Source organism: Rattus rattus, chromosome 2, assembly GCF_011064425.1.
Source record: "Rattus rattus isolate New Zealand chromosome 2, Rrattus_CSIRO_v1, whole genome shotgun sequence".
Classification (NCBI taxonomy): domain Eukaryota; kingdom Metazoa; phylum Chordata; class Mammalia; order Rodentia; family Muridae; genus Rattus; species Rattus rattus.
In genome coordinates, this window is record NC_046155.1 from 14,538,455 (window position 1) to 14,564,130 (window position 25,676).

The following is a 25,676-nucleotide window of genomic DNA, read 5'->3' on the forward strand; positions in this document are numbered from 1 at the left end:
AATAAATGGACCCATGGACACAGAAGCTGACTATACTTCAAGTTACTTTTAAACTGCATCATGCATACAACTTATGATACTTAAATACATGCGCCTTAGTAAAGATCTAAACCATGAATAAATGACTACCTGGATATTCATTCGCCAAATATTTATTAACGTTCTACTTACTATTGTCAAGACTCTTAAGTGCTGAAGAGAGTGAAGAAAACAAGAAAATCCCTGCTGGCCTGAAGTTCAACGCACAGGGGTAAAATGACAAAGCAAAGTTTGTAGACATACGAAAGGGAATTCCAAGTATTAAAAATGTACTTACAAAGAAGATAATTTAGATAGAATCCTAGAGTAAGGATAAGTCTGATTTGGATAGGCTAGTCAGAAAAGGACAAAATAGTGATTTTAGAATTGAAATGTGGCTGAAAATATCATCTCCCAAAGCAGGTTTGGTATCACACCTTGCAGAAGTCATTAATAAGTATATATGCAAAATGTTCTCTGGCCTTACTCTGTCTCAACAAAGGCTTCTCTATGAGACATCTCAGAGCCTTTCACTTAATAGTATTGGTTTAATATCTTTGGAATGGAGTACACAAACTGCAATATTACTGAAACTTCCTTGAATATGAAACCCTAAAAGACAATAATATCCTCATGAAACAGTTGGTCAGTGGTTTCATAAACCAGACCTTATCCCAGATATATTAACTGAGTAGGAACCAGGTCTCAGTGTTCCTTGTGTAAGTCTAATGTACAGGCAGGACAAAAACTAATCATGCTAGAATACAGGATACATGCAGTAAAGTGGGAAGACATACAGAAGCCGTCCTTTGACAGAGCTTCAATGCCATATCCAGAGCTTGAACTCTGTTAGGTAGGTAGTAAGGATCTACCAAGGACAATTTCTAGGAAAGTGATGACAAACTACAAACACGTTAAGATATCTCAATGTCTTTAGGGATCTAACCTTCTTCTTGCCACTGACTACATTTGAATGGCTGTGGAAAGAAGAGATTACAAACACAAAACATACTACAAGAGGAAAGATGGAAATCGAAAGGTAATTTTAGTGTAAGAACAGAATGAATTCTCAAAGCACCTCTAATTTAGGAAATGCAACAATATAATTTCAAATTCTGGCTATCTGCTGAGCTAGCAGTTACGACACACAGTATAGTGAATGCAGAATGGTCTGGTCTACTGAGGTATTTATGGTGTAGCAAATAATAATATCAAATAGAAATAAACACAAATGCTGGGCTCATGGCACAGGCCTGTAATCTAATGAGGCTGAAGAAGAAGGAGCATCACAAGTTCAAAGCCGGTCTAAGCAACAGAGTGAGTTCAAGGCCAGCCTGGACAATGTAATGACACACTATTCCAGGATATAAGGTAAAATATAGCTTGGGCTATATAGTTCATTTAAGCTCTCTTGCCTATCATAGGCAGAGCCTATAGCTCAATCCTCCACTCTGGGGAAAAGGGTCAGGGACAGTGGGGGAAAATAAAAAATATATATATAAAACATAGTAAGACCTCAATCTTTAATATTCTATTACTATGCTAGGTTCCTTGTCACATCTAAAAGAATGGAAGAACAGATGGGATTTACAAAGCCCATAATATAGTAAATGAGATGGATAGTATTTCTCAATGGTTAAGGCAAGAATATTATCCTAAGGAACCAGAATAAAGTGAGCCTCAAAGATGAAGATAGAAGGGAAGGGCAGGAAAACACTGATCTAAAGAAGGGGAGCCTACCACACCAGCCCGGACATGTACAACACAGGAAAAGCAATGGCAGCAGATGTGGCTGGAGAAGTGGTTCAGAGAAACTAGTGGACAGGACTGCTGCCATCAGGTGAGACCACTTAGACACTACCTTACTCCCAGTGATTCTAAATATGATAGCAAGGAGTGCTTCATCAGGCCACACCAACGATCCTAACAATCAAGGACAGCCTGTTTGTGTAAAGTATATTACTACTTAATGCTTAGAATAATTTAAGAGTTTTACTCTTGTCCGTATTTTAAGATAATTACAGTAAAGTGTTAAGAAATCATCATAATCAGAAAGACAGCAAGAGAAGAAAGCAAGCAGAAATAGCAGGGGTATAGATTCTAGAAAACCTGTGGCCTGGATAAATGGTGTGGCTAATGAGTAAGAAGCACAGAGTTCCTGTCTTCCCCTGAGAATGTCCTGCCTGGAGAAACTGGGTAGACGGGTTCCTTTCACAGGCCCTCTGAACCTCAAGCAAGCTTTTGGGAAAACCTAACATTTGAAAACAAGCTGGGTTTAACTACCTATGAGACACTCAAAAGAGAGAGACAACAAGAGAGAGGGAAGGCTCATCTACTGAACAGTAAATGAGACAAAGCACCCAGGAAAGAACAGGCCACACTGAGATTTTCACTGCCCCTAAACATGACCCAGTAACAGAAATACAGAGACAGCAAAGGTTACCAGCAAAGAGTCAGTCAAGAAGCCAAGAGTCTCTAGCACAAAGTCTAATGGACAGTTATAGTAGCTAGAGTGACCATAAGGCAAGTAGACACATTGCATGGAAAGAACCACGTGTGGCTGGACTGGATTTAGACAGCAGAAGGAGTCTATAAAATAGAAAAGTCTGGATGTACAAATACACATCAAGGTAGGCAAATCAACGGTTTGTGTCAGGGTTTGTTTGGAGAACAATTACAGGAAGGTATAGGAACAATTCGGCTTCAGGTGACTATAAACATTCTGAAAACACTAGATATCCATCTTCAGCTATGAATTCCCAGATCTGCAGGTGATTTCTAATTAGTCATCTAGTTGAGCCATAGCTAAGCAACCACCCAAGTGATTCCAAACTCCATTTCTACAACCTTGAATGAGAATGCTATCCCAGATATGGATGGCAGAAGGACTTATGTAGGCTGGTGTATGAATAAAATCCTTTAAGATAAATAGTTGCTTTAGAACAACACTGAGATTAGATAGTACAACAAAATGAGTGGCTGTATTGTTAGGTATTGATTGAGGCTCAGAGCTCTATCTCTCAATTAACAAAGTATCCCTTGCTAATTTACACAGAACACAGGGGAAGGACTGTAGGGCTCAAGAGGAGACTAAAAAAGATCTAAAGCAGGAGACCTCAGACTTACTGGTACAGTAACAAAGCACAGACAGTGCTTCCTCAACTGACTAGGAATGAGGTCACAGACCAGCCCCAGAAAATCTGTTGTCTCTCCACTTTAGTGCACTAAGACCCAGAAAAGACATTCTTGGTCTTTACATTCTGCTACTGACAAAGGATCTCTCCTCTGTTTTCTCAGTAAACAGATACTTGCCCTGGGTGCAATATAACTTATCGTAGTAGTAAGGAGAAGCAGCAGCTTCCAGGTGCAGGAGAGACAATTGGAATTGATTTTAAAGCTTCTTTGATGATGACATGGTCCTAAAATTTAAAACTACAGAATAAAATTTATATGAGATTTATATAGAAATATTCTTTTCATTGAGTTGATGGTAAAAAGTGGAGGAAAGAAGAACCCTCTAAAAGAAGAACTTACCAGGACTCAGAAGAATTTAAACAGCTTTACATTCACAGAAGGACAACCTGCAATGCCCCACCCCCCAGACCTGCCAACTTGTGAATATGTCAAATGTCTTGGCCATGCAATGCATATCCATGCCACCTAGAATGCGATCAAACCTTTAACTTAACTTGCTTTTATAAGTATTTAACATGACAAATTTTTAAAAATCACACTTTATTCTATGAACTTCAATTCAGTCTACACTCATATAGATAACTCTTATAGATAAGTCTGATCAATTTTTTTGATTAACTACAAATTCTAAAAAGTTGTCCAGGGGTTGGGGATTTAGCTCAGTGGTAGAGCGCTTGCCTAGCAAACACAAGGCCCTGGGTTCGGTCCCCAGCTCCGAAAAAAAAGAAAAAGAAAGAAAAAAAAAAAGTTGTCCACCCCCAGATTATCACAACAAAGTGCTTTTGGCCAGGATGTAAATCAACCACTGTTTAGTTCAGGTAGGTGGATTTCTCTTGTTTTCTGGTTTAAAGATAATGATACCGGTCCACAAAAGAAGCTGCAAGTTGACTTACATTCAAGTACAAGATCCTTATCTCACTCCCCAATTTTATCGAATGTTCAGAGAGCTGCCCCAGTGCACAGACCATGGGTGACTCTACTCCACAATAACAGCAGTCCTAAACCCCCAACTGTTAGCTGATGTTTCTCCAAGGCAGCAAGCTTCTCCAACACAGCTCCAAAAAATGAAACATTTCTTACCTTCTCTTCTAGCTTAGAGGAGCTAAATGGCCATAGGGAACTACGGGAGTAAAGGCCGAGAGTGGTGACCCTTCCTAAGGCTGCAACCCTTTAATACAGCTACTCATGTTATGTGACCCCAACCATAAAATTATTCCATTGCTACTTCATAACTGCAATTTTGCTAATGTTCTGAATCATAATATAGCTGATATGCAGTCCACAGTTGAGACCCACTGCCCTATAGTCATTCAGAGGTCTTCCTAGATTTTCCCACTAGTCTGGGGCTTAACCGCAAACTATAAATAGTATTTTCTTACTGAATTCTATATGTTGAAAATAAAATGAAATTTAAGATTAGCATAGCTAATGAGATTGATATTAGAATTATTGTATTTTAGCTTAAATATGTTTGAACTTCCACAATAAAATATACTTCTAAAGTGATAATTTTTGCTTTAATGAATATTTAATAAATTCTCCAAAAATGATTTTTTTGATTGCTTACTCTAAAATGATGCTAAGAATTTAGAGGTCAATCTAGAAAATATATCACAATGAAAAAAGTATTTGAAAGTCATAGGTTAGAGTGGGGTATCTCAGTGAAGAAAGCAAAGAGGAAAAATGAAAAACCACCATCTCCTCTGTAACAATTTAACAGTCTACCAGCTAATTACTAGGCTGGGCACTGAGCACCAAGTTGTGAAAAGAAAAGTTCTAGAACCTCTAGGGTATCTGTCCACAGTGAACGTCTCCAGGACTTCTAGGGAACCAACAACCACATATATTTAAGTCCCTTATATACCTCTAAGCTATGCACAGCCTCCTGTATACTCTAACTCATCTCCAGATTATTTTAAATCCCTAATGCAATGTAAGTGCTTTATGAGTAGCAATTATACTTCATTGTTTAGAGAACAGTGAAAAGATAAAGATATCTGTGCATAATCAGTACAGTCAAGTCTTCTCAAATAATTTTTAGCAAATTACCTTATCATATGCTTTTTTGATACTTTAAAATGAAATAAAAATACACTACTTATTTTGAGTATTCACACTGGAATCTGACTGGTGAATTCACTGAAGAACATAGATAGCCTCATCAGTCAGTGAAGAGAGGAAGACAGCAATCCCTGTCTTCAGCCTTAGACTGATCATAGTAACTTCTTTAGCTTGCTGAAATTCTGTTAATATTTAATTTCCCTTAACATTAATTTCGATAACCAAAACAAAGCATCTAAGCCCTATCTTTAAAGAGCTCGACCTAACTCACTGAAAACAAATAGGGCATTACTGTGTTTGGAGAAAGCATCCAGAAGCATAAAAGCCATAAGCAGAACACACAAGTAAACATTTCTACCACCACCCTTGACCTTCTTGTTGTGACCATTCAAATGGTCCTAATTAACAGTAGATATATGAGGGCATGATAGGCAATGGAGAAGCTGTGCTCACATGAAGAGAACATCTTGCAGCCCATAAAGCAACGTATATTTCTGACGGTTACAACAGACTGCATGACAGAGCAGTAAAACCACACCCTGTCCCTCTCTAGACTAGATCTGCGGCTTCACACCACGCAACCAAGCAGTATGTTGGTTACCAAATGTTCTCTATGGGCTTCTTAATTTCATGTGTACTCAACTATCACTGCTATTCCCACTCAACTACAGAAGCTTAAGAAATTTCTAAAAGGGTACTGTAACACGTGCCCCATATTGAGGAAAGGGGTTAAACAAACACAGATAATTTATGTTTACTAAAGTATCTATTATAATTTCTGTGTTTAGCTCATCAAGAACATAATGAAAAAAAATTAATTATTTCTTTTGAAACATAGTTCTTCAAGCAAATTTAACTCAGTTTCATGTTACTAAACTTCACAACACAAGAAAGGAATCACTTATTCAGGAACATTATTCAAGGATATCAGAATTTTAAGAAAGACAATAATAACTGAAATATTTCAATAGCTGATAAATTATTTAGAGGATTTTGAACCTATATTAATATTCAGAATATCTCCAAAGAGAAAACTGAAATTACTTAAATTCCTATCAATATAATTGTGGCAACAATCACACAAAATGATTCACAAAAACTTATAGTCACCCAACAGTCAAATGCTTTCCTTAAAAGGAAATGCTGCCCAAACCACTGCCTTCCCACAAGGACTGCCTGGCTAACTCTCTTGTGATCTGGGTATAGAATACAGGCACTGACAGTGGAATCTGTCTTGACAAGAGCATAGATTCAGCACCAGGAGAAATGAAAAAACAAACTCCTTTTCCTCCTCCTCTTCCTGCCTCCCTCTTACCTTCCTCCTGAGGCACTCATACTGCAATACACCTGACACCAGTTTTTCCCCATCCAATGTCTCTCTGCTAATGCCCCACACTTCTCTCACCCCATAGTGTTTTGGGCCCTCTGCAAAGCACTACCTACCGTAACCCTGACCCAATGGACTACTACTATAGCACATGGTTCCCTCCCTCCTAGTCTCACTGCTGTTCCTACTGCTCCTCTAATTCAGACTCGACCTCCTCAGTGCTGTCTCATGGCTTTAATCAACATTGACTGATATTTGGTCTTGGACCCAGAGAAGAGCATATCAACAAAACAGATGTGGTCCTGGGTTTTTATTGACTTTCTCTTTATGTTTCTTTCAATTGTCCAAGCACTCTATCTAGCATGTGAGGCCTTACTACTAAACAAGACTGGAAATGGTAACCACAGTGTGATCATGCACAAAACATTCTTGATTCTGTGACTCCACGTAGAATCCTCCCCATTCTGTTCTCCCTAAGTGGCTTCCCTCCTTAAACTTCATCTATCTCCTTCTGTAACAGTACCTTTAATAGTACCAAGAGTCAGAAAGATGGTCTACTCTCCATTTTTTATCACAACAGTGTCTCCGCTGTACAGTTTACACTGATTCGAAGGAAAAGGCGGTATTTTCTGAGGAGGCAAACCTCCTGCCTCTCCTAATTCCATAGGTCTCAAGCAGCACCTATGATGTAATGAGATTAAGTAACTGTTGTTCCATAACAATATAAAAGCCATCGCAGCTTTGATATGCCCAGAACCATAATAACTTCTTATCTAATAACCCATCCAACAAAGGAATAATGTAACCCCACAAAGCTAGGCTTTCAAGCTACCATTTTAACATTTACAAATTTAATCCTAGATACTTGGATGTAAGAAGCTAACTATGTCAATTCATAAAATACAATGATGGTTTCAGAGTACTCCCTAAATATAATATAACAACCACTTAAACGGCCCTTGCATTGTATTACGTATTTAAAGCAATCGAGAGATGGTTTGAAGTATACAGAAGGATGTGCACAGTCACATGTTAAGTAATAGTGAACTTCAAATAAACAAAAAGAAAACAGCAAAAACATGGAATGTCAAATACCAAAGAATGCAAGGGCTTAGAAGTGTAATTTGAAGGCAGGGATGTGATTTATCTTACCAAATCACATCCTAAACTGAAATAAAACCATCTTCAAGCTCTTACTTAAAGTATAAAGAATTCTACCCATTCCACTTTTATCTGGGTGAAACAGAACCTTCACAGACCAGTTGTATCAAACACTTGGAACTATGTCCAACCCAGCTCTGTACAAATCTACCATTGCTATTAGAGCTACAGCATTGGCTCTATACTCTATACCTAGAAGAGGCATTTTTATTTCCAGTATTTTGGAGTTTTAGACCAGTTTCTCTATCAAAAACCCTTAAATAATCACCTGTCTCCAAAACAAAAGTTGAAACAATAGAGTAGCTATGAATTTGCTACTTTTTACTGGTCATTAATTTTTTTTTTTATTATTTTTAAGGTTAACCAAGGTAGACATGTTTTAAAAGCTACACTCTAAACATGTCCACCCAACCCAAACTTTAAAGTCTCCCATATTCACAGCATAATACAGGAAAGAAAAAAAGCAAACAAAACTCAGGAGCTTGCTGGTATACATCTTTTCTGGAGGCAGAAGCAGGGGGATCTCTGAGTTCCAGGACAGCCAGAGTAACACAGAAACAAACAAAAGTCTCTCAAGCTCACTGATTATGTGTCTTGGTTACAGTTAAGACCGCTGTGCTGCAACACTATGGCCAAAAGCAACTTGGAGAGGAAAGTTATTTCACTCACAGTTCTATAGAGCAGTTCATCATCAAAGCAGTGAGGGCAAAAACCTGGAAGCTGGAGCTAATGCAGTGGCTGTGGAAGTTGCTTACAGGCTTGCTCACCATGGCTTGCCCAGCCTACTTTCTTATAGAAAGCAGGACCACCAACCCAAGAATGGCACCATCCACAACAGGCCAGGCCTTCCCCCACCGATCTCGACAAGAGAAATGACCTACAGCTAGATCTTAAGGAAACAGCTTCTCAATTGAGGCCCCCTCCTTGTAGATAACTCTACTTTGTGTCAAGTTAGCACTCATTATGTTTTAGACTTTGGCTGTTTAGAAAACTCAGGATTTGATTTTATTTCATTAGGGCTGGACAATAAAACTTTTCCCTAAACAGAACCCAAGTGAATGAACAGAAGAGCTACTTTGCAGCAAGATATGTCCTGATCCCTCTACTAGAGCGAATCAGGCAAAGGGGTCTACTGAAGTCTCAGTTGGTCCAATCGACAATATTAATCTTGGTACTACCCAGATGGTGGCCCAGGATTGCTAGGACGACTGAAAATTAATCCTTCTGAAAACTTATGTAGCAATGGGTAATGATGATTCCAGTGCCTTCTAAAGGCCCATCCAGTATTGACAATGAAAAAAATATTCCATCTTTCGTAATAACAACATAACAACTATCTGGTTGTTTTTGGTAGAAATCAAGAATCCAACAAGAAGCTGAAAAGTAAAAGGTCTCCACCCTTGAAAATATTTTATTACCTTCCTTTCTTTAGGAAAACAATGATTACAAACTGATTGTGTAATATAATGTCTCCATTCAGAACCTTATAAACTCCCATTAACTCCATTCTTGTTTACCACCATTGGAAAGGGAAGAAAAGGACTCAAAACAAGAAGAGTTTGAAGGACTCTTCAGTAGTCATTCAAGGCTGACTCTTGGCTTATCTCTTTACTCAAAGAAGTCATAATGTGCCCAAGCATTAAAATGCAACAGAATTCACAATACTTTACTCTCCGGAGCTATTTCTTAACCCTGACAAAAATGAAATTTTGGGATGGATACTCTTTGTAGTAGCATTGTCATGTGCACTGCAAGATGCTCAACAATATCCAGCCTCCACCCACTAGAAGCCAGTAGTACAACTAAGCCGCTGCAACATAAAGTATCAGCAGGTACCACCAAGTACGTCCAGGCAAGTGGTCCTGGTTTGAGACACCTGCTCTGAAGCTACTGAACTAACTTTTATTTGAGTCCCAGTTTTCTCTCCCTGGGAGTGAGACCATACAATTTAACATTTAAGTGCCAAGAACCCCCATCCCATCCCCACTCCAGGTAGGGATTCAAAAGTTCTGCTGTTGTCTAGACATTCTCATGTGGTTAGAAATCACAACTGCAAATGAATAAGAATAGCCAAAACCTGTAATCATCAGGCAAACAAAAAGCTATTAAAAAAAAAAAAAAAATGTGCGGATGCTCACAGCCAACAACTGAACTGAGAACAGGGTCTCCAATGGAAGGTTTAGGAGTTGAAGGAACTGAAGGGGCTTGCAACCCCATAATTATAACAAAATATCAACCAACCAGACCCCCCAGAGCTCTCAGGGACTAAACCACCAACCAAAGAGTACACAGGGATGGACCTATGGCTCCAGCCGCATATGTAGCAGAGGATGGCCTTGTTGGGCATCAATGGGAGGAGAGGCCCTGTGTCCTATGAAGGCTCTATGCCCCAGTGTCAATGTCAGGATAAGGAGGTGGGAGGGAGTAGGTGGGTAGGTGGGTGAGAGAACACCCACCTAGCAGCAGGGGGAGATAGTAGGTTTCTGGAGGGGATAAGCGGGAAAGGGGATAACATTTTAAATGCAATAAAAAGAAATATCCATTAAAAGAAAAAAATGTCAAAAAAATGTGATATAGGTAAAGCCACTAATTTAGCTCACTTGTTGACAAAAAATTTTTTAAAAATCCTGATCAGATTCTTTATCACTTATAATATTCAAGCTAGTTATATACAGAGCATGACAGCAGTATACCAGGCACATTTAAAATATAAAAACTTGGGCTGCAGAGATGGCTCAATGGTTAAGAGTACTGACTGCTCTTCTACAGGTCCTGAGTTCAAATCCCAGCAACTACATGGTGGCTCACAACCATCTCTAATGGAATCCGATTCCCTCTTCTGGTATGTCTGAAGACAGCTACAGTGTACTTATATATAATAAATAAATCTCTAAAACACACACACACACACACAAATATATACATATATACACATACATGTATATATGAGCTCAAGCCAGATTTCCTAGACCTGAACATTAATCCTTCAATTTATCAGCTGCACATCCCTTACATTCCTTAAAAATGGGGAATTAAGTTGAGACATCAAAATCAACTCCCGCACCATGACACCCACGAGGTACTCAGTCAACCTGAATTTATGATCAATGATGTGCATCAAAAGGCTCTCTCTAGCTATCACAGTCAACTCTTGACATAAAAAGGACATGCAACAAAGCTAAACAAAATAGTCCATACTATACAAGATGATTATAGATCATGAATCACTGGCAACAAGTGATTATTAGAACAGTCTACAATATCCTAACATTGTTCAGTTTCTACAAAAAGCACAAGCAAACAAAAACAAGACAAATGTATTTCCTTTTGTTTAACACTATCTTAAACCTTAACTTTCAGAACTGGTGTCATACAATAGAATATTAAAAGGAGCTGGAGAAATGGGCTCAGTAATTAAGAGTACTGGCTGCTCTTCCAGAGAACCCAAATTCAATTCCTAGCACCCACATAAGGGATCTGACACCCAGGTCACCTCTGTGAGCACTGCATGCACATGGTACACACAAACAGGCAAAATACTTACACACATAAAAGTTTTTAAAACTTAAAAAAATTAGTGATAGAAAATAATCAACTAATTCTACCGTTCACTTTTGTTTGTGCTGGTAAAAACAAGCCCAACCCTGAACATTAGGTAAGCAAGTATTCTTAACTTCTAGATCCCTACATCCAACCCTACATTTTAAAAACCACTCAGAGACGTGTGAAAGAATTAGGATAATGTATTCCAACCTATGACTGCCTATCAGAGGCCTCATCATAAAGGTAAGTTTTTCCTAGGAGCTCAGAAACAAACATAGTAGTGACTTTATACTGTTCGTGAAAGAAGTTGATACATGCTAAGTGTTTGGATCATAAAAGCCAAGATTAAATATTTCTCTATTATTTTATTCACCACTGTCATTTGTTTAATCACAAGCTCATTCTTAACCAAGTTCAATAGTCTAAACTGTTCCTAAGTAAAGACTCCTGGTGGCACACAGCACAAGAGCTACGAGGAGTTGAGCTGTCAAGCTCACTGTCAACCACATCCTTCCCCCAAGTGTCCTGAGATAAACCTCAGCTGGAGATCACATCTACATACTTCAGGAAGTAATCCCTGGAGCTCCTTACACAACAGTTAACAAACTCCTGTAGGCTCCTTTGCACACTCATCCTAGGAAGAAATTATTACAAATCACATTGTAAGTATACAATTTTGAAATGCAAGCAGTATATGCCAAAGGAAAAATACAAATGCTGGCAACATTAAATCAGCTCTTGTGCATTTTAATCTACATATCTGACAATACCTGCTTAAATGAACTCTGCATGAACAAAACTTTAACCTAAACATGGGTCCTAAGAGACCACTCCAAACCATCTACGAATTAACTGTGGAACTTCAACTGTGTTTTAGTTTGCTCATCAACAGGATAGGGATGATTCTGACATTACTGAGAGATGGAAAAAGCATCTTGAAGTATTATATAAACAAATACATAGTTCTTGTGCTAACAGGCAATTATAAATTTCAAAAACTAAGAGAATGATTTACAAGAAACTTTCTGGGCTGAGTATATTTTAGAAGCAGAGTACTAGCCTCCAAGGTGCACAGTCTGTTACATCCCCAGAACCAAAACAAAACAGCTGGAGATCCTACTGCAGTTATTTAAATTTTCTATATCTTGCCTTGTCATAGGCTGAAAAGTTAGCTGAAAGTAAATAATAATAATTCTGTAATTTCATAAGGTTACTGGGAAAAGAAGACTACTTCCATAATTGTAGAAACTTGCTTACCATTAGAATATCTTTTAACATTATTTCATCTCACTACTTACACTCTATCTCAAAAGTTCCCCAACCCTGTCTAAGAAGACAAGAGAAAGTGAGGTAAACACACCACAGTCAAGATCAGTATCTGCCCACATACATTCAAGCCACATGTACACAGTTATTAATGGTGGAACAATTCAAATATATACTGACTCGTAAAAAGTGTTCAACATGAATTCTAAATTCAGTTAGAAATGATTCCAGTTTTCAACTATAAAGGGCTGATCCCACTAAAATACTTAGGTTCTAGTTTAACTGCTCTTCTTCCTGAACCCCATGTTCAGCTGTTTTCACTTCCTCTTTCCACATGTCATTTTCCTACAAACTTCACTAGTAAGAAATGCAAGACTTGAAGGTTCAGTATTGTTTGTCTATCCTGCTATCCAAATATTTCCTTAAAAAAAACCAATCACAGAGACTTAACTACTACCTGAACACAAGTGTTCTCTCTCCCTCCAACTATCCCATGGCAGCAGCACACTGTCAGTGTGTTGCAGAAAGCACTTCTAAAAGCGGAGCTTACATGGTGGCTGGGAAGGGGAAACGGGCAATAAACAAGTGTGCGTCTCTAATAGCCTGCTTGTGTGACATAGTTCAGGTATGAGGGAGCAGCCAGTTTGGTTAAACACTTCGCTAAAAGTGGATCTTAGCTTTAGATTTCAATTTGCTGATGTCTGCCTCTTCTGGGCAGGGCACTGACACTGAAGGGTGGAGGGAAGGGGGAACAGTTGAACTTCATCACAAGCACACAGATCAGATCTCTCACTCCTGGGCTGCCGCCTATGGTACTTTACTTCTCCTACAGCAGAAAGCCAAGAAAATGACAGAAAAAAGCACATTTGTTATTTTAAAATGGTCAAGTCAATAGTGAGAACTCCAGAAGGGAAGTTAAGAAACTATTTCCCCTCCAACCACTGACTTCCTGTGTGACCTCAGGCCTATGCACTGACCCTTGTGAACTCTGGTATCCCCACCCATGTGCTGATCCTTCCTGACTGTCACACCAGGCTAGTCTCTTAAGCCCTTAAGCTTTAGTGTCATCTGTTAAAGGAGGCCAGAGGAATGACACTGCTTGGCAAACTGTAGGGCACATTACTGACAGAAGCTACTTAAATAAACACACAGATCCGAACTTGCTACCTGCTTTACAGGAACATCAAGATCACTGAGGTGAACATGCAAAATGCCTTAAGCTCTGTGCAAAGAAAGGTACTAGTGTTTTAAATTTCCAATTGCACTCACTATTCTTTCCAGTTGTATTTCCAGGCCTTTTAAAGATCTACAACCAAAAAACCCTACAAATCTTCAGAGCAGAACATAGAGTTGAAAAATAAGAATAAAATCAGCTGTGGACGCTCACACCTGTAATCCCAATATTCAGAAGCCTAAGACAGGGGGATTAAGAATTCAAGTCTGGTCAAAGCTACACAGTAAGATCTTGTCTAAAAAGAAACTAGCAGCAATGTGGCAATGAATCACTGCCAGTCTGCCTCCCAACCTCTCAATTGCCTAGGTGGCTGTAGTTAAGAGGGAGGGCCCTGCAGACTTCTGAATGTCCTGCAGCCAGCCAATGGAGCATGGAGAGAAGTTATGCCTTTGTTCTAAGATGCAGAAGCCCCTACGCACCACAAATCAACATGTATTAATGAACAAAGAAAAATCCCTAAAAGATAACAAGACAACTCATCTCCCAAAGGGCAGAGTGCCTAAAGGGTATCCTGGAGTTTTACTGCTCTGCTTTGACAAACCAGCTAAGAAAACCTATACCTTGCCTGTCTATCCCCCTAGATGGAATGCAGGTTACACACGACAGCTCTGAAGGTAAGTCTTGACTGTGTGATATAGAAATAGCAAAAGCCTGGCATCAATGTTATGGGCCAATTCCAATGAAAATAGAGAGGATATATAGATTTGTGGTGGTGAAGGCCAGCTAAATCCCTCTTTACAGGCAGAAAGCAACTCCCACTGACAGCTGTTACTAAGGCAAAGTCAAAACAGCTCTATCTTTCACTTTGGCTAAGACTTCTAAGGCCTTCGCCCTTAGTCTAACAATTTCATAAACTGTCTTCAGTGTACTGACTTTTAAAGAAGTCCTAAGCCTTACAGACTCTCATCCATGTAAATCAGTATCCATGCTTAAATGTACTGCCTCACACTTCTTTCCATCAGCCATGTTTGCAAAACTGATAACCTAGCATGTCTCTATTACCAGAATGATACGTAGCTCCTTTTTTTCTATTTTTTTTTAATTTTCAATTGTATGTGCATGTGTGTGCACATGGATGCATATAACTGCCGATAACCAGAAGTCAGAAGATGAGGGTCAGATCCCCTGAAGCTGGAATTACAGGTAGTTATGAGCTTCTTGATATGGGTGCTAGGCACAGAACTCCAGTCCTCTGCAAGAGCAGAATGCACTCTTAACTACTCTACTATCTCTCCAGCCCCCCTTCTAAATTTTTATTTATTTATTTACTTATTTATTTATTTTTAAGACAGTATCCCACTAAGTGGCCTGGTCTGGCCCGGAATTCACTATGTAAAACAGACTGACCTCAAACTGACAAAGAGTTGTGTGCCTGCCTGTAAAATGGTTTAAAAGAAGGTATGAAAAATGACAAAGGGGCTGGAGAGATGGCTCAGTGGTTAAGAGCACTGACTGCTCTTCCAGAGGTCCCGAGTTCAAATCCCAGCAACCACATGGTGGTTCACAACCATCTGTAATGAGATCCGATGCCCTCTTCTGGTGTATCTGAAGACAGCTACAGTGTACTTACATATAATAAATAAATCTTAAAAAAAAAAAATGACAAAGGACATTAACTTTTAGAAATCGCACCTCCTCTTCCCTCTCTAACTAGCAAAACCATTATTAATCCAAAATCACAACCCAGGCTATCAAATATGAAATGTAATAAAAGTTTCCCATTAAAAGCAAATACAAAGAACTTCTAGATGTTTAACATATAATTACCAACTCCGTTTAACTATTGTGTAGGGCAAAGGAAAAAGTAAAATTAAAAGAGAAATGTAGCTGTGAACCTTCACTGAGAAAGAGAATCTTAGATGCAGTTCATTCTTGTCTAGCTCATTAGTCCAACACAGCTCAGAGCTACACTGCCTAAATACAAATTTGTCAATCAAAGTGATAAGTAAAATAAACAATAGGAAGCAGAGACTGTGGAGCGGTGAGTAGGAAATATGCCTTTGAATGCTACAAAGAAATGCTCAGCAGGAAAAGCAAACCATCTGCCTTCATTTAAAAGTTTGAGCTGTGTGATTTCCTGCATCTAAGAACCTCTTTCTGAACTACAAAGAGGCCACAAAACATCACATTTTCCCCTCCCAGCTTCCCCCTTCAGAAACCCTGAGGTGATGATTAACAAACAGCCCCCTAGTCTTAGGAAGGTCTAAGAAGCCACAGGAAAAGATAAATTAAACAGAAGAACCCTTTGTAAATAAACAAACAGGCAGCCTGGAGAGAAGACAAAATTTCCTTACAAGCAGCAGCAAGTAAGTAGCTTTGCTCGCTGACAAGTGGGAGACCAGGGAAAGCCACCCAGGACCTCCTACCCACTGAGGCAGCCTGGATAGAGAGACCAACCTGAATGGTTCCAGCCTTGGACTCCAAGCAGCAACAGAGACTCTTCAAGGGGTTCTGAGTGGAATCCCAAAGTTCAGGGACTCACAGGCAGAAATCAAAGTTTATTCTAGTAGCCAAGGGTTTCTCCATTCCAGCAATGAGCAAGGGCCCGAATCTCTAATTTATGGCCAATCCATTTCCTAACAGGGCAGCGTCCTAAGCAATCCACTCCAACCTACCACCTATTACTATACCACCATGAACAGATCTGACCCTGCTTAATCATCCTTTGATTGGACATAATCCTTTTCTTGGGATCTTTATAAGAATTAAAGATTTTTGGCAGCATGCCCAGATCTGTGGTAAGTACATGCCAGATATATAATAAATGTTCATTCTATTAGAAGGAAACTCTTAATTCCACTCAACAATCACTACTGAAGGTGAAAAAAAATTCTATAGATATTCTCCTACGGTACCTCAAAACTAAAAAATCTTACACAAGAAAGAATAACACAAAGAATTCAGAAAATAGCCCCCTTAACACATATATACACCCTGGAGGGTTAAATTTCACCTTCTGGGTCCTCTTGCAGAACATAAAGAGCTCAGTGGGTCTTGCCCAAGAAACTGCCACCTGATATTAACTGCCACAATGTTAGATCCTCTGGCAGTTTGTGGGGGAAAAATAATCTTGACTAAAATTTATACCCATTTAGATTTACTACATAGGAGTAAAGTTGCCCCCTACTCTAAAATATCCAAATCAAAGAGTTAAAAAAAAAACCCTCTATTTCATTAATATTAATCAGATTATCAGTAATCTTAAATAATAAAATGCTGCTTCAAGCTCCAAACCTCAATGAAGAACAAAAAAAAAAAAGGTAAGAACAATCAAGAGTTCCCTTTCTTTTCTTTCCTCCTCCTGGGGTGTATGTTCAAGCATCAGAATTTTACTTGTGTATCTCTTTAAAACTTCACAGCCCAGTAGCCAGTAGTCCGCCTTTGTTCAGACATTCTAGGGGTTGTTTTGTTTTGTTTTGTTTTGTTTTGTTTTGTTTTGTTGAGACAAGGTTTCTCTATGTAGCCCTGGCTGTTCTGGAACTCACTTTGTAGACCAGGCTGTCCTCAAACATATACAACATAAGATCTGTAAGATATCAGTAATAACCCCCATGTGTATTATCTTAAGAGAAATCTGCTCTACACAGAACTTTACATAATTTGACTTCCACTGCAAGCACTGTCCCCAAATAAATTGACTACATCCTAGAATCAACTGCACTGAAGGCTGGAATGTCAAGCCGACTGTCATATATTACTTCAACCTCACTAAATCCCTCCTTATTCTCCAAATCCTAGGCTGCTTTCTAAAATAGTTCACTAAAAAGCACCAACCTAATTAACAACTGCTTGCTCTGCAACAGTGGCCTTGATTTCACTTATTTACACATTAACTGCAGCCTCCTTTTGGCCAAGCCAGTCTATTCTCTGTACCATGCCGAGCCTTTTATCTGCCCTGGACAGCATTTTCTCCAGCAGATGAAGTAGATGCCGATTGATTTGCTGTCGAGCATGGTAAATTAATAGCAACAAATTGCTGAGGGCCCGTCTCGCTGCTCCACCATGCTTCGGCAGTTTTGCTTTATTTGCTCCATGATGGGCAGCAGTCGGCCTCTTCAAGTCAATTTCTTCTTAACAACCTGCAATACTTTTCAATGGTGAAAATAGAGCTGTTCCTTGTAAGTCAGAAATCAATATCCTATTGCCCTTAGAAAATGCTAAACAAGCAGTATTGGCAATCCACTTGGTACTAGAGGGTATCAGATATAATGCAAATCCATACTGCTTCCCCCCTTGTAGTTATTACAGTTTGCTAAAAGGTTCCTAATGTCATTTATCATCATTTACCATTGACCAAAGAGGCTATGATTATGATATCCTATCAGTTGGCAAAGCCTTTCATTTCTGTTCAATTAATATTTTAGCAGCACTCAAATGGTTGTGGCCCACGTCTTGTAATGAAATTTGCATGGCTTAGGATGAAATCAAATTTTTGTTGCTTAATGCAAAAAACTTACACACAAGAATATGCACATAAGACAAACCTATTTTCATATAATTGTGCAAGTTGCACACTTTAATTTTAAGTGTCACAAATTCCAAAGGATTTCTAATGGTTTTTAAAATGCATGTACTAAGCAAGTAAATGTTAGAAGATATCTTCTGATTATAAAACACACAATGAGGAAATTGCGAGTAACTCTCATCCCCCTTTTCACTTCATAGCATATTTACCTATTTCATTTCACAGGTTGAATGCTCACATCAATGGAACCTAATCTACGTCCAATATCCACACTTCAGAGTGGCAACAGCCAGAGTCTGACTCCATTAGAGAGGAATTCTTCCATTACAGAGTTGCAGGCAAAGGATTTGACAAGCAGCATCCAGCTATGGCATCAACTGCACACAGCACCCCATCTGCCTAGGGTCACTGGCCCAACCAAACCCACACTATATAAAGGATCAGAAGAAAGTAACAAGAACCCTGGACCAACTGTCCATCTAAGCAAAAGCAAAACCCTGTAGACAGAGAAATCCTCAAGGAATCAATGCTCTTTCATTTTTAAAAACTCTACTTTGAAGATATCACAATAAATTCCAGGCCATTTCTAACCAGGTCCTAATTATCATTGCCATATTCACACTAAAACCAAAGACAATGGAAAAGTACTAATTCCCACTGTGGCCTACAACATTCCACTTGAACTTCAGATGTTTTTTCCCCAGCTTCATCTGTCCAGGTCTATCAATCCTACTAAAGATTACTAAAAATTGCATTCATATTTTATGTTCCAATTCCATGTCACTGAGTTCCCCTTTTTAAAAAAATCCACTAGTTTTACCAGACTAATGCTATTTACTCAGTTACCAAAATTTAAATTAATTATGTTCTCAAACATAATTGTTAAAAATTGGCAACATTACGCAGGCTTAATTAAGATTAAATCCAATTTACTAAATGTACTTTAATTGGTACTAATTACATTAGCTTTCATTTCGGAATGACAAATTCCCCATAGGTTTCATTTTATGGTTCTCTATCAGAATCAACCGAGGGCGCCTGCTGATGAGCATCACCTAAGGGGAGGGGGAGGACGGGGACAGGGGACTGTCCCTGTTTACCACTGCTTGCATACTAGCATCCATTTATCCATTTACTAAGTCACGGAGTCATGGCTCCTTCAAAACCTTCATTTTCTGTCCCAGTGAAAAATTCCTCTAAAAATACTTTTGTGTGGCTGGCTGCAGCCAAGAAGAATAGGAACACAGGAATATTAACAACAATAAAATAAAAATTAAAAAAATACACAAAGGTTTCAAATATCAGGGCCACCAATTACTAGAGTACTTCTCAGGGCTCCTGGGACTCCTACTCTAGAACCCTTTGAGACACAAATCTAATAAGTGAATAAGCCTAAACCGATCTTGAGAAATAGGCCCAATTATGCCTCGGGGCAACTTCCTTGCATTACTGCCCCTTTCCATTACAAGGGTATCCAGCTAGTGCATCTGGAAGAGAGGCTAAGAGAAAGTAAGGCTGTCTGCCTAGGAAAGCAAATAAAGACAGATCTGCCTCTGCGCTTAAGGGGGGGGGGGGAAGAAAATATAATAAGTAGGTGGTCTGCAGGGCTGTCTGTATTTCATAATGTGATAAACTGCCCTCGGGATTCTTGATATGATTGAATTCAAAAGCAAGGGGTGGGGGGGCAAAGTGTACTCTTCTCAATTTTAAATGGATGGCATTTGAGGACAGCTGGACAAGATGACAAAATTCATAGTTGTATAAAAGGTGTAAAATTAAAGGATCTTACATCTACCCCAACACCAAAGTGAATACATAAAGACAGGTGACACTTCCAGGTGCAGATAGGCCAAGCAAAGCCAGAGACTAAGTGAAACTAAGTGGTCAGGGGAGGAAAGTATATGAAGGGGGAAATGAGGGGCATTCATCGTGTCCATTCTTTAAGAGAAACTAGGACAGTACATAAGAACGAACAAACAAAAAGTATGTACAAGATACAGGCTGTAATCAGGTCATGGTATCCCTGTCAGGTAGAGCTAAAGGGGACACATTTTGCTTAAGTAGTAATGGAAATTACTAACCTAAACAGAAATGGCAAAAATACTAAAGAAAAAATTTAAATATGTGCCAAACTCCGACATCTATGTATTAGCATATACCACATATAATATGCTAACATTAGCACAACCAAATAGAGTAAAACAGAACATCAACAAAAGTCATCAATGTAAATACTGTTATAATTCTTCCCAACTTAATTTTTTCAAATACTATCTGCTTTAACTGTTTAAGAGATGTCTTTTTGAACTACTAATGAGGATGCATTCTGACCATGTAGCGAATAACTAAGTTAGTTGAAACAATGACATGGTCATCTCATACTTTTTATTCTTAGAAGGTACATATATCATCCTGACCACAAATAAATAAGGCATGAAAAACAGAAAATTGTCCATCGTCTCAGCAGGCAAGTAAGACATGTATCTACTCAAAAATGGTTGATGAGACTCAAAATCCTTCATAGGAGATGACTTCAGCTTCCTGGAGAAATTACCATTGCTAAATAGCATTTTACATACACACACAGACAGACAGACAGACACACACACACACACACAGCGCTAGTTTTTTCATTTAGGGAACTTAAACCAAATCATTCCTTTTGGTCTGTGGCCAAACAAACAAAAATCAAAACAAACCCATCCCCTGTAGCAGCTGGAGTGGGCTGCAGTGGTCATGTATACCTATACAAATGCCTTTCCCCCAACCCCAAACTAATTGCTAGGTTTCAAGACCTAGGGCTTAACATTAATCACATCCTCCTATCAGGTTCATTTACTCTGCACAAATTTTGGAAGTCGAAGCCAGAGTTCCTGGTAAGATCTACTAAGTAGGCTCCGGGGACTAGTGCACGGATTTTACATCAATTTCTTTTACAGCTCTGCAGATTTCATCTGATCCTCCCAGCTCACTCCTCTATTCTGTCATAGGGAAGCAATGAAGGTTTCACACAATTTACAATTTTATTCATTAATACTTTCCAAGGAAAGTTCTTTCATAAGAGAATTTTGATGCCTGAAATACATAGGGGAACTCTTTGCAAAAAAGAAAATACACATTTTAAAATTTGCATGCTGTTTTTGAAAGTGCAGGAAAGTTTAATACGCATTCTGATTTAATAATCTAAAATTATTAAAAGGTAAGATAATATGGAACAGGAGGAACCACATGCAAAAGACTTGCTCTTTGACTCATACACAAGTCTTTTAAGATATAGGTAGATGTCTCAAATGTACAAGAGAAAAATCACAAAGTATACAGTTTTCTTTTCAAAGCACATGAGTATGACCGTCACTTAAAATGATTATAAAGAAATAACTTACCTGCTTGTGCATTTCTATGTTCAACCCATAGGACATTTCATAATACTGTCAAAGAAGGAAAAGCAATTAAATCTGTACCCTTCAAATCATCTCTCCAGTATATTCAAATTGCCCAAATACACCGAAAACAAAGCAACTAATACAAAGACCTTACCTTAACCAAAATATCCCGGGTCAATAAAGTAAAAAAATGTCAAATTACTATCTTTAAAAAACTAGAAGCCATGCTAAGACACACACCCGAGAGGAAAACACACAAAACTAATAAAAATATTAAAATTCAGCATTTGTACAACTGTCTTTCTGCATCATAAGCAAATGAGTTGAAAAAGTGATGAAAATTTGGTTCCATGTGACCCTTAACTCCTAAGCACGGCAGAGATATCTCGCACAAGTGCTGAGGTTTTGAAAGAACTGCTGGAAAAGGTGATGTTACCTGAGAGTTCAGTTTCCTGTTTTTAGTGTACGATTCATAGATGCAAAGCAGAAGAACTGGATAGAAAATTAATTAGTGCATCACCCTGCAAGTTCTTTCAACACCATATATACTTCTGAATCATAAAAATGCTTCATTATACTTCTGTAAACATAGATCTGATTTGTCTGAATGGGCGTATAACTACAGTACAGAAAATCTGGCAGCTCAAATCAACACTCTAAGAACCAAAATAACACTATAGAAATTGAAAGCATACACACAAAAATATAACCAGATTAGCATGATGAGTAGGAAAATTCCTGAAAAGGGGTCTGGTGTCATTTCTAGCCAAATCATTAATTAAAAGGCATAAAATGCATGTCATTTTACGAGTATAAAGAAAAAATGTCTGGTTACAATTGGAGCAAAAGCAATAAAACAACAAAGAAAACCACTAACAAAAACATTTTGCTTGTGACTAAACAAAAAATAAATGAGTTCTTTTTTCCATTTATTTTTTAAATTTGTAAAAACAAAGCTCGGAAAATTATACCCCATGCAACTGAACTTTTTGAAAATTTAAATCAAAGCTGGCTGCCAAGGCCAAGTTATAAGCACCTAGAATTACAGGTTGCTAATGGACACATACCCACAACCCCAACAACACTAGCAGGGCCACTGTGATGGATCCTGGAGCCTCCAGCAATTTAAACCGTATTCTGGCTTTCAGTCTCCCCAGCTAATGAGCACTTTGATTCTGTGACACAGTTTTCTTACCATGACATAATGCCGCTGCATCTCTGTCTTCTCACTGGCCAGCTTCTCACATTCCAGCTTCAGACTAGTCAAGACACAAAATCGACTAAGTACAGTGTAGAACTGAACTTCTATCCTTCAACTCCAAATCCACATCCCTTCCTGTAAATCATCACCTCTTACTGTCAAATCAATGATATTAAACAGCGCTTTACTATTGAAAGGGAGGAGAGAGAAATGAGTGACAAGAACCAGCTTGGACTTGCCTCTTTGATAAGGTTAAACTGTGGGGGGTTGGGAAAGAGGGGTTTATGTTTTAAAGAAATAGTCCCTCTAGCCAATTGAATTCTGCGATTTCACCCAGAATTGAATATTCTTCACTAAATTCACTTACTAGAACAAGGAAATAAATATCGATAATAATTACATATATATATTATAAGCAAACTTAGGTCTATGAAAATGCTACAGGGAAGGTTTACCTTTAATAATCTATGAGATTAATGAAGATCAGAATCAACAGTCTTAGGACTAACATTTTTTTTTCCCTCCAAAAAAAAAACAGACAAATTGAATACCATGTGGGGGTGGGGAGGTGGTGATCTGGTCCAGCAGCTTGTTTTGGCTCTTGCATTTATGCATTAAGAATTCTGCATCATTAAGGACCCAGTGAAACAAACACGTTTTAAAAGCACTCCAAGTCGGAAGAACCTCGAAGATGAAAGCATTGGAGTTTTTTGTTTTGGTTTTGGTTTTTGGTTTTGTTTTTTAATAAAAGTAATGAAATGGCTCACTGCTTACTTCCCCTGGCTCTCAAATTATGCCACGGAATGGCAGAAGGAAGAAATCAAGCCCTGAGTAATAAAGAACCAAGAAGTCAAAGGGCCCCAGAATCTTCCCAACCTTCCATTCTCCTAACCCAATAAATCAATATCGAAAGTTTGGCCTCAGCGTTTTCCAAGTCTCCTCAGTTTCGATTGTTCTGCTTCCTTTTCTGTTTACAGGAGAAGAAATGCTTAATTTCTTTACACCTGCCTAAAGGAAAAAGAGGCCCTGACTTGCCTTTTCTGCCCACAGTGGGGGGAAATGGTAATACCTTTGTGGTGGGGGGAAAAAAAAAGGCAAAGGAGGGGGAGTAGTGTTGGAGGGGGGTAAGACAAGAGCTAAGCAAACAGAAGGATCAGCTAAAGTCAATATCGTTACCTGTGGTATTGAGCCTGTAAAAACTGAAACTCTTCCTTAATCCGATCACAGGATTCTGAAATTGTAAATTTGAAGGGTTGAGCAGGCTGATGCGGTGCCTAAAGAACAACAATAAAATATTTAATTAGCCCACATCGCAGGTGGGGGGTGGACTGCCCGCGGTCGGGGTGGGGGGTCGTCGCGCCGCTCCCGCCTCTCGCTCGCCGGTTGGGGTCCGGCACCCTCGGGCGGCCTCTCTCAGCTCAGATTCTCAGCCTGGCCCCTGCCCCCCCGCCCCCACAACCCCCGAACGGCCCGGCTCTCCCATCCCCTACCGGAATCGAAAGTGGCCCGTCGGGGCAGCCGCGCCATGGCGTCGAGCGGCCGTCAGCTAGCCGAGCTAGTCCGGCCTGTGGCCGCCGGCGCCCTCCACCTCGCAGACTCGCGTCGCCCGGCTCGCCCCCCTCGGGAGAGCCGCGCGGGCGGAGAGCGGCGGCGCGCGGCTTCCCGGGGCTTCAGAGACAACAATAAGAAAATGGCTACAAGTCGGTCGCCTCCCGCACCCTCGGAGCGGCCGGCCGCGGACAGGGCTGCGGGCGCGGCGCCACTCACCGGGTGGCGCGTCTGCGGGTACATCTTGCTCAGGTCGCGAATCATCCACGCCGCTTTAGTTGGCTGCGCCAGGCAGAGGCGCGCGGCTCATCCGCTTCGAGGGCCCCGCGGCGGCGTCCCGGGCCTGCGGGTCTCGCGTGACGCGGGCGGCAGGCAGGCGCGGCGGCTGAGCGCGGGCGGCCGGCTCCGCATTCCCCGCGGGCGTCACTGAGGGCGGCGGGCACCGTCCGTCCTGCGCCCGCCGAGCCCCGCGCCCGCCGAGCGCCGCCCGCCTGCTCGCGCCCCACTCCAAACTTTTTTTATTTGTCTTTTAATTGGCTGCTATTCCTCGGAATGAATGGTCGCTTCTTCCCTGAGAGCTAGCTCAAACTCCTTTGGTTCGGAAGAGGTCTCGCGGCGCTTGGGGGTTCTCTGGAGATTTTTCACTTCACAGCAACGATCTTTTAAAAGGCACCTTTTAGCTTCTTTTACCACATTTCATTTCCTTTTCTTCCTTCCTGTTTTTTTAGCCCCAAATTGAAGGGGATTATAAAAATAAAAGAGCGAAACGCTTGCGGCTTTTTAAAATTCTCTTTCAAACTCTGCGAACACCACCTCAAAATAATACACGAGTGTGTAAGAGGGGGAAGAAGGCAGCCAACAGCCGAACGCCCGCTCGGAACGGCTCTAACAACGCGCTCTGTGTAGGTGACTTCTTTGACCAAATTTAGCAGCAGCTAATCATTAACATTCTGATACATATTCACGACCATCCGCGGAGGGCCCAAGAAGCATCCCGGGAGATGTAGTCCTCGCGTGGCCACCGTGGCCAAGGATGCCTCCAGATTGACTACAGTCTCCGGCTAGCCCCGCGCGCTCTCCGCGGCGCTCTCCAGGAGCCCCACCCTCCCGCGGCGCGAGGGCACCGCATCAACCAATCGGAGATGGCTGAACATTAATCGCCGTTCTGTGTTACTGCCCATCATTTCACCGCTGACAAATGGCAAGCCAGGAGGGCGGGGCCGGACAGGCTAGACCCACGTGGGGACAGGGCGTGACGAGGAGCTCCGACCAAT

At 40.1% G+C, this 25,676-nt stretch overlaps 1 protein-coding gene across 3 annotated transcripts in view; it reads right to left on the reverse strand.

Moving 5' to 3' along the window:
• Nucleotides 1-25,406, reverse strand: part of Tle4 (TLE family member 4, transcriptional corepressor) — a 133,688-nt gene extending 108,282 nt beyond the window's left edge. For 2 of the 3 annotated variants that reach the window (XM_032891679.1, XM_032891678.1), the window contains exons 1-4: nucleotides 24,622-25,405; nucleotides 24,031-24,128; nucleotides 22,849-22,912; nucleotides 21,654-21,698 (exon numbers count right to left, since the gene is read on the reverse strand). In XM_032891679.1, the coding sequence (XP_032747570.1) occupies nucleotides 21,654-21,698; nucleotides 22,849-22,912; nucleotides 24,031-24,128; nucleotides 24,622-24,666 (252 nt within the window). In that variant the 5' untranslated portion in view covers nucleotides 24,667-25,405. Of the gene's footprint in view, nucleotides 1-21,653; nucleotides 21,699-22,848; nucleotides 22,913-24,030; nucleotides 24,129-24,621 lie in introns of all 3 variants that reach the window. The other variant, XM_032891677.1, reaches the window with a different exon arrangement.
• Between the last annotated feature and the right edge of the window lie 270 nt (nucleotides 25,407-25,676).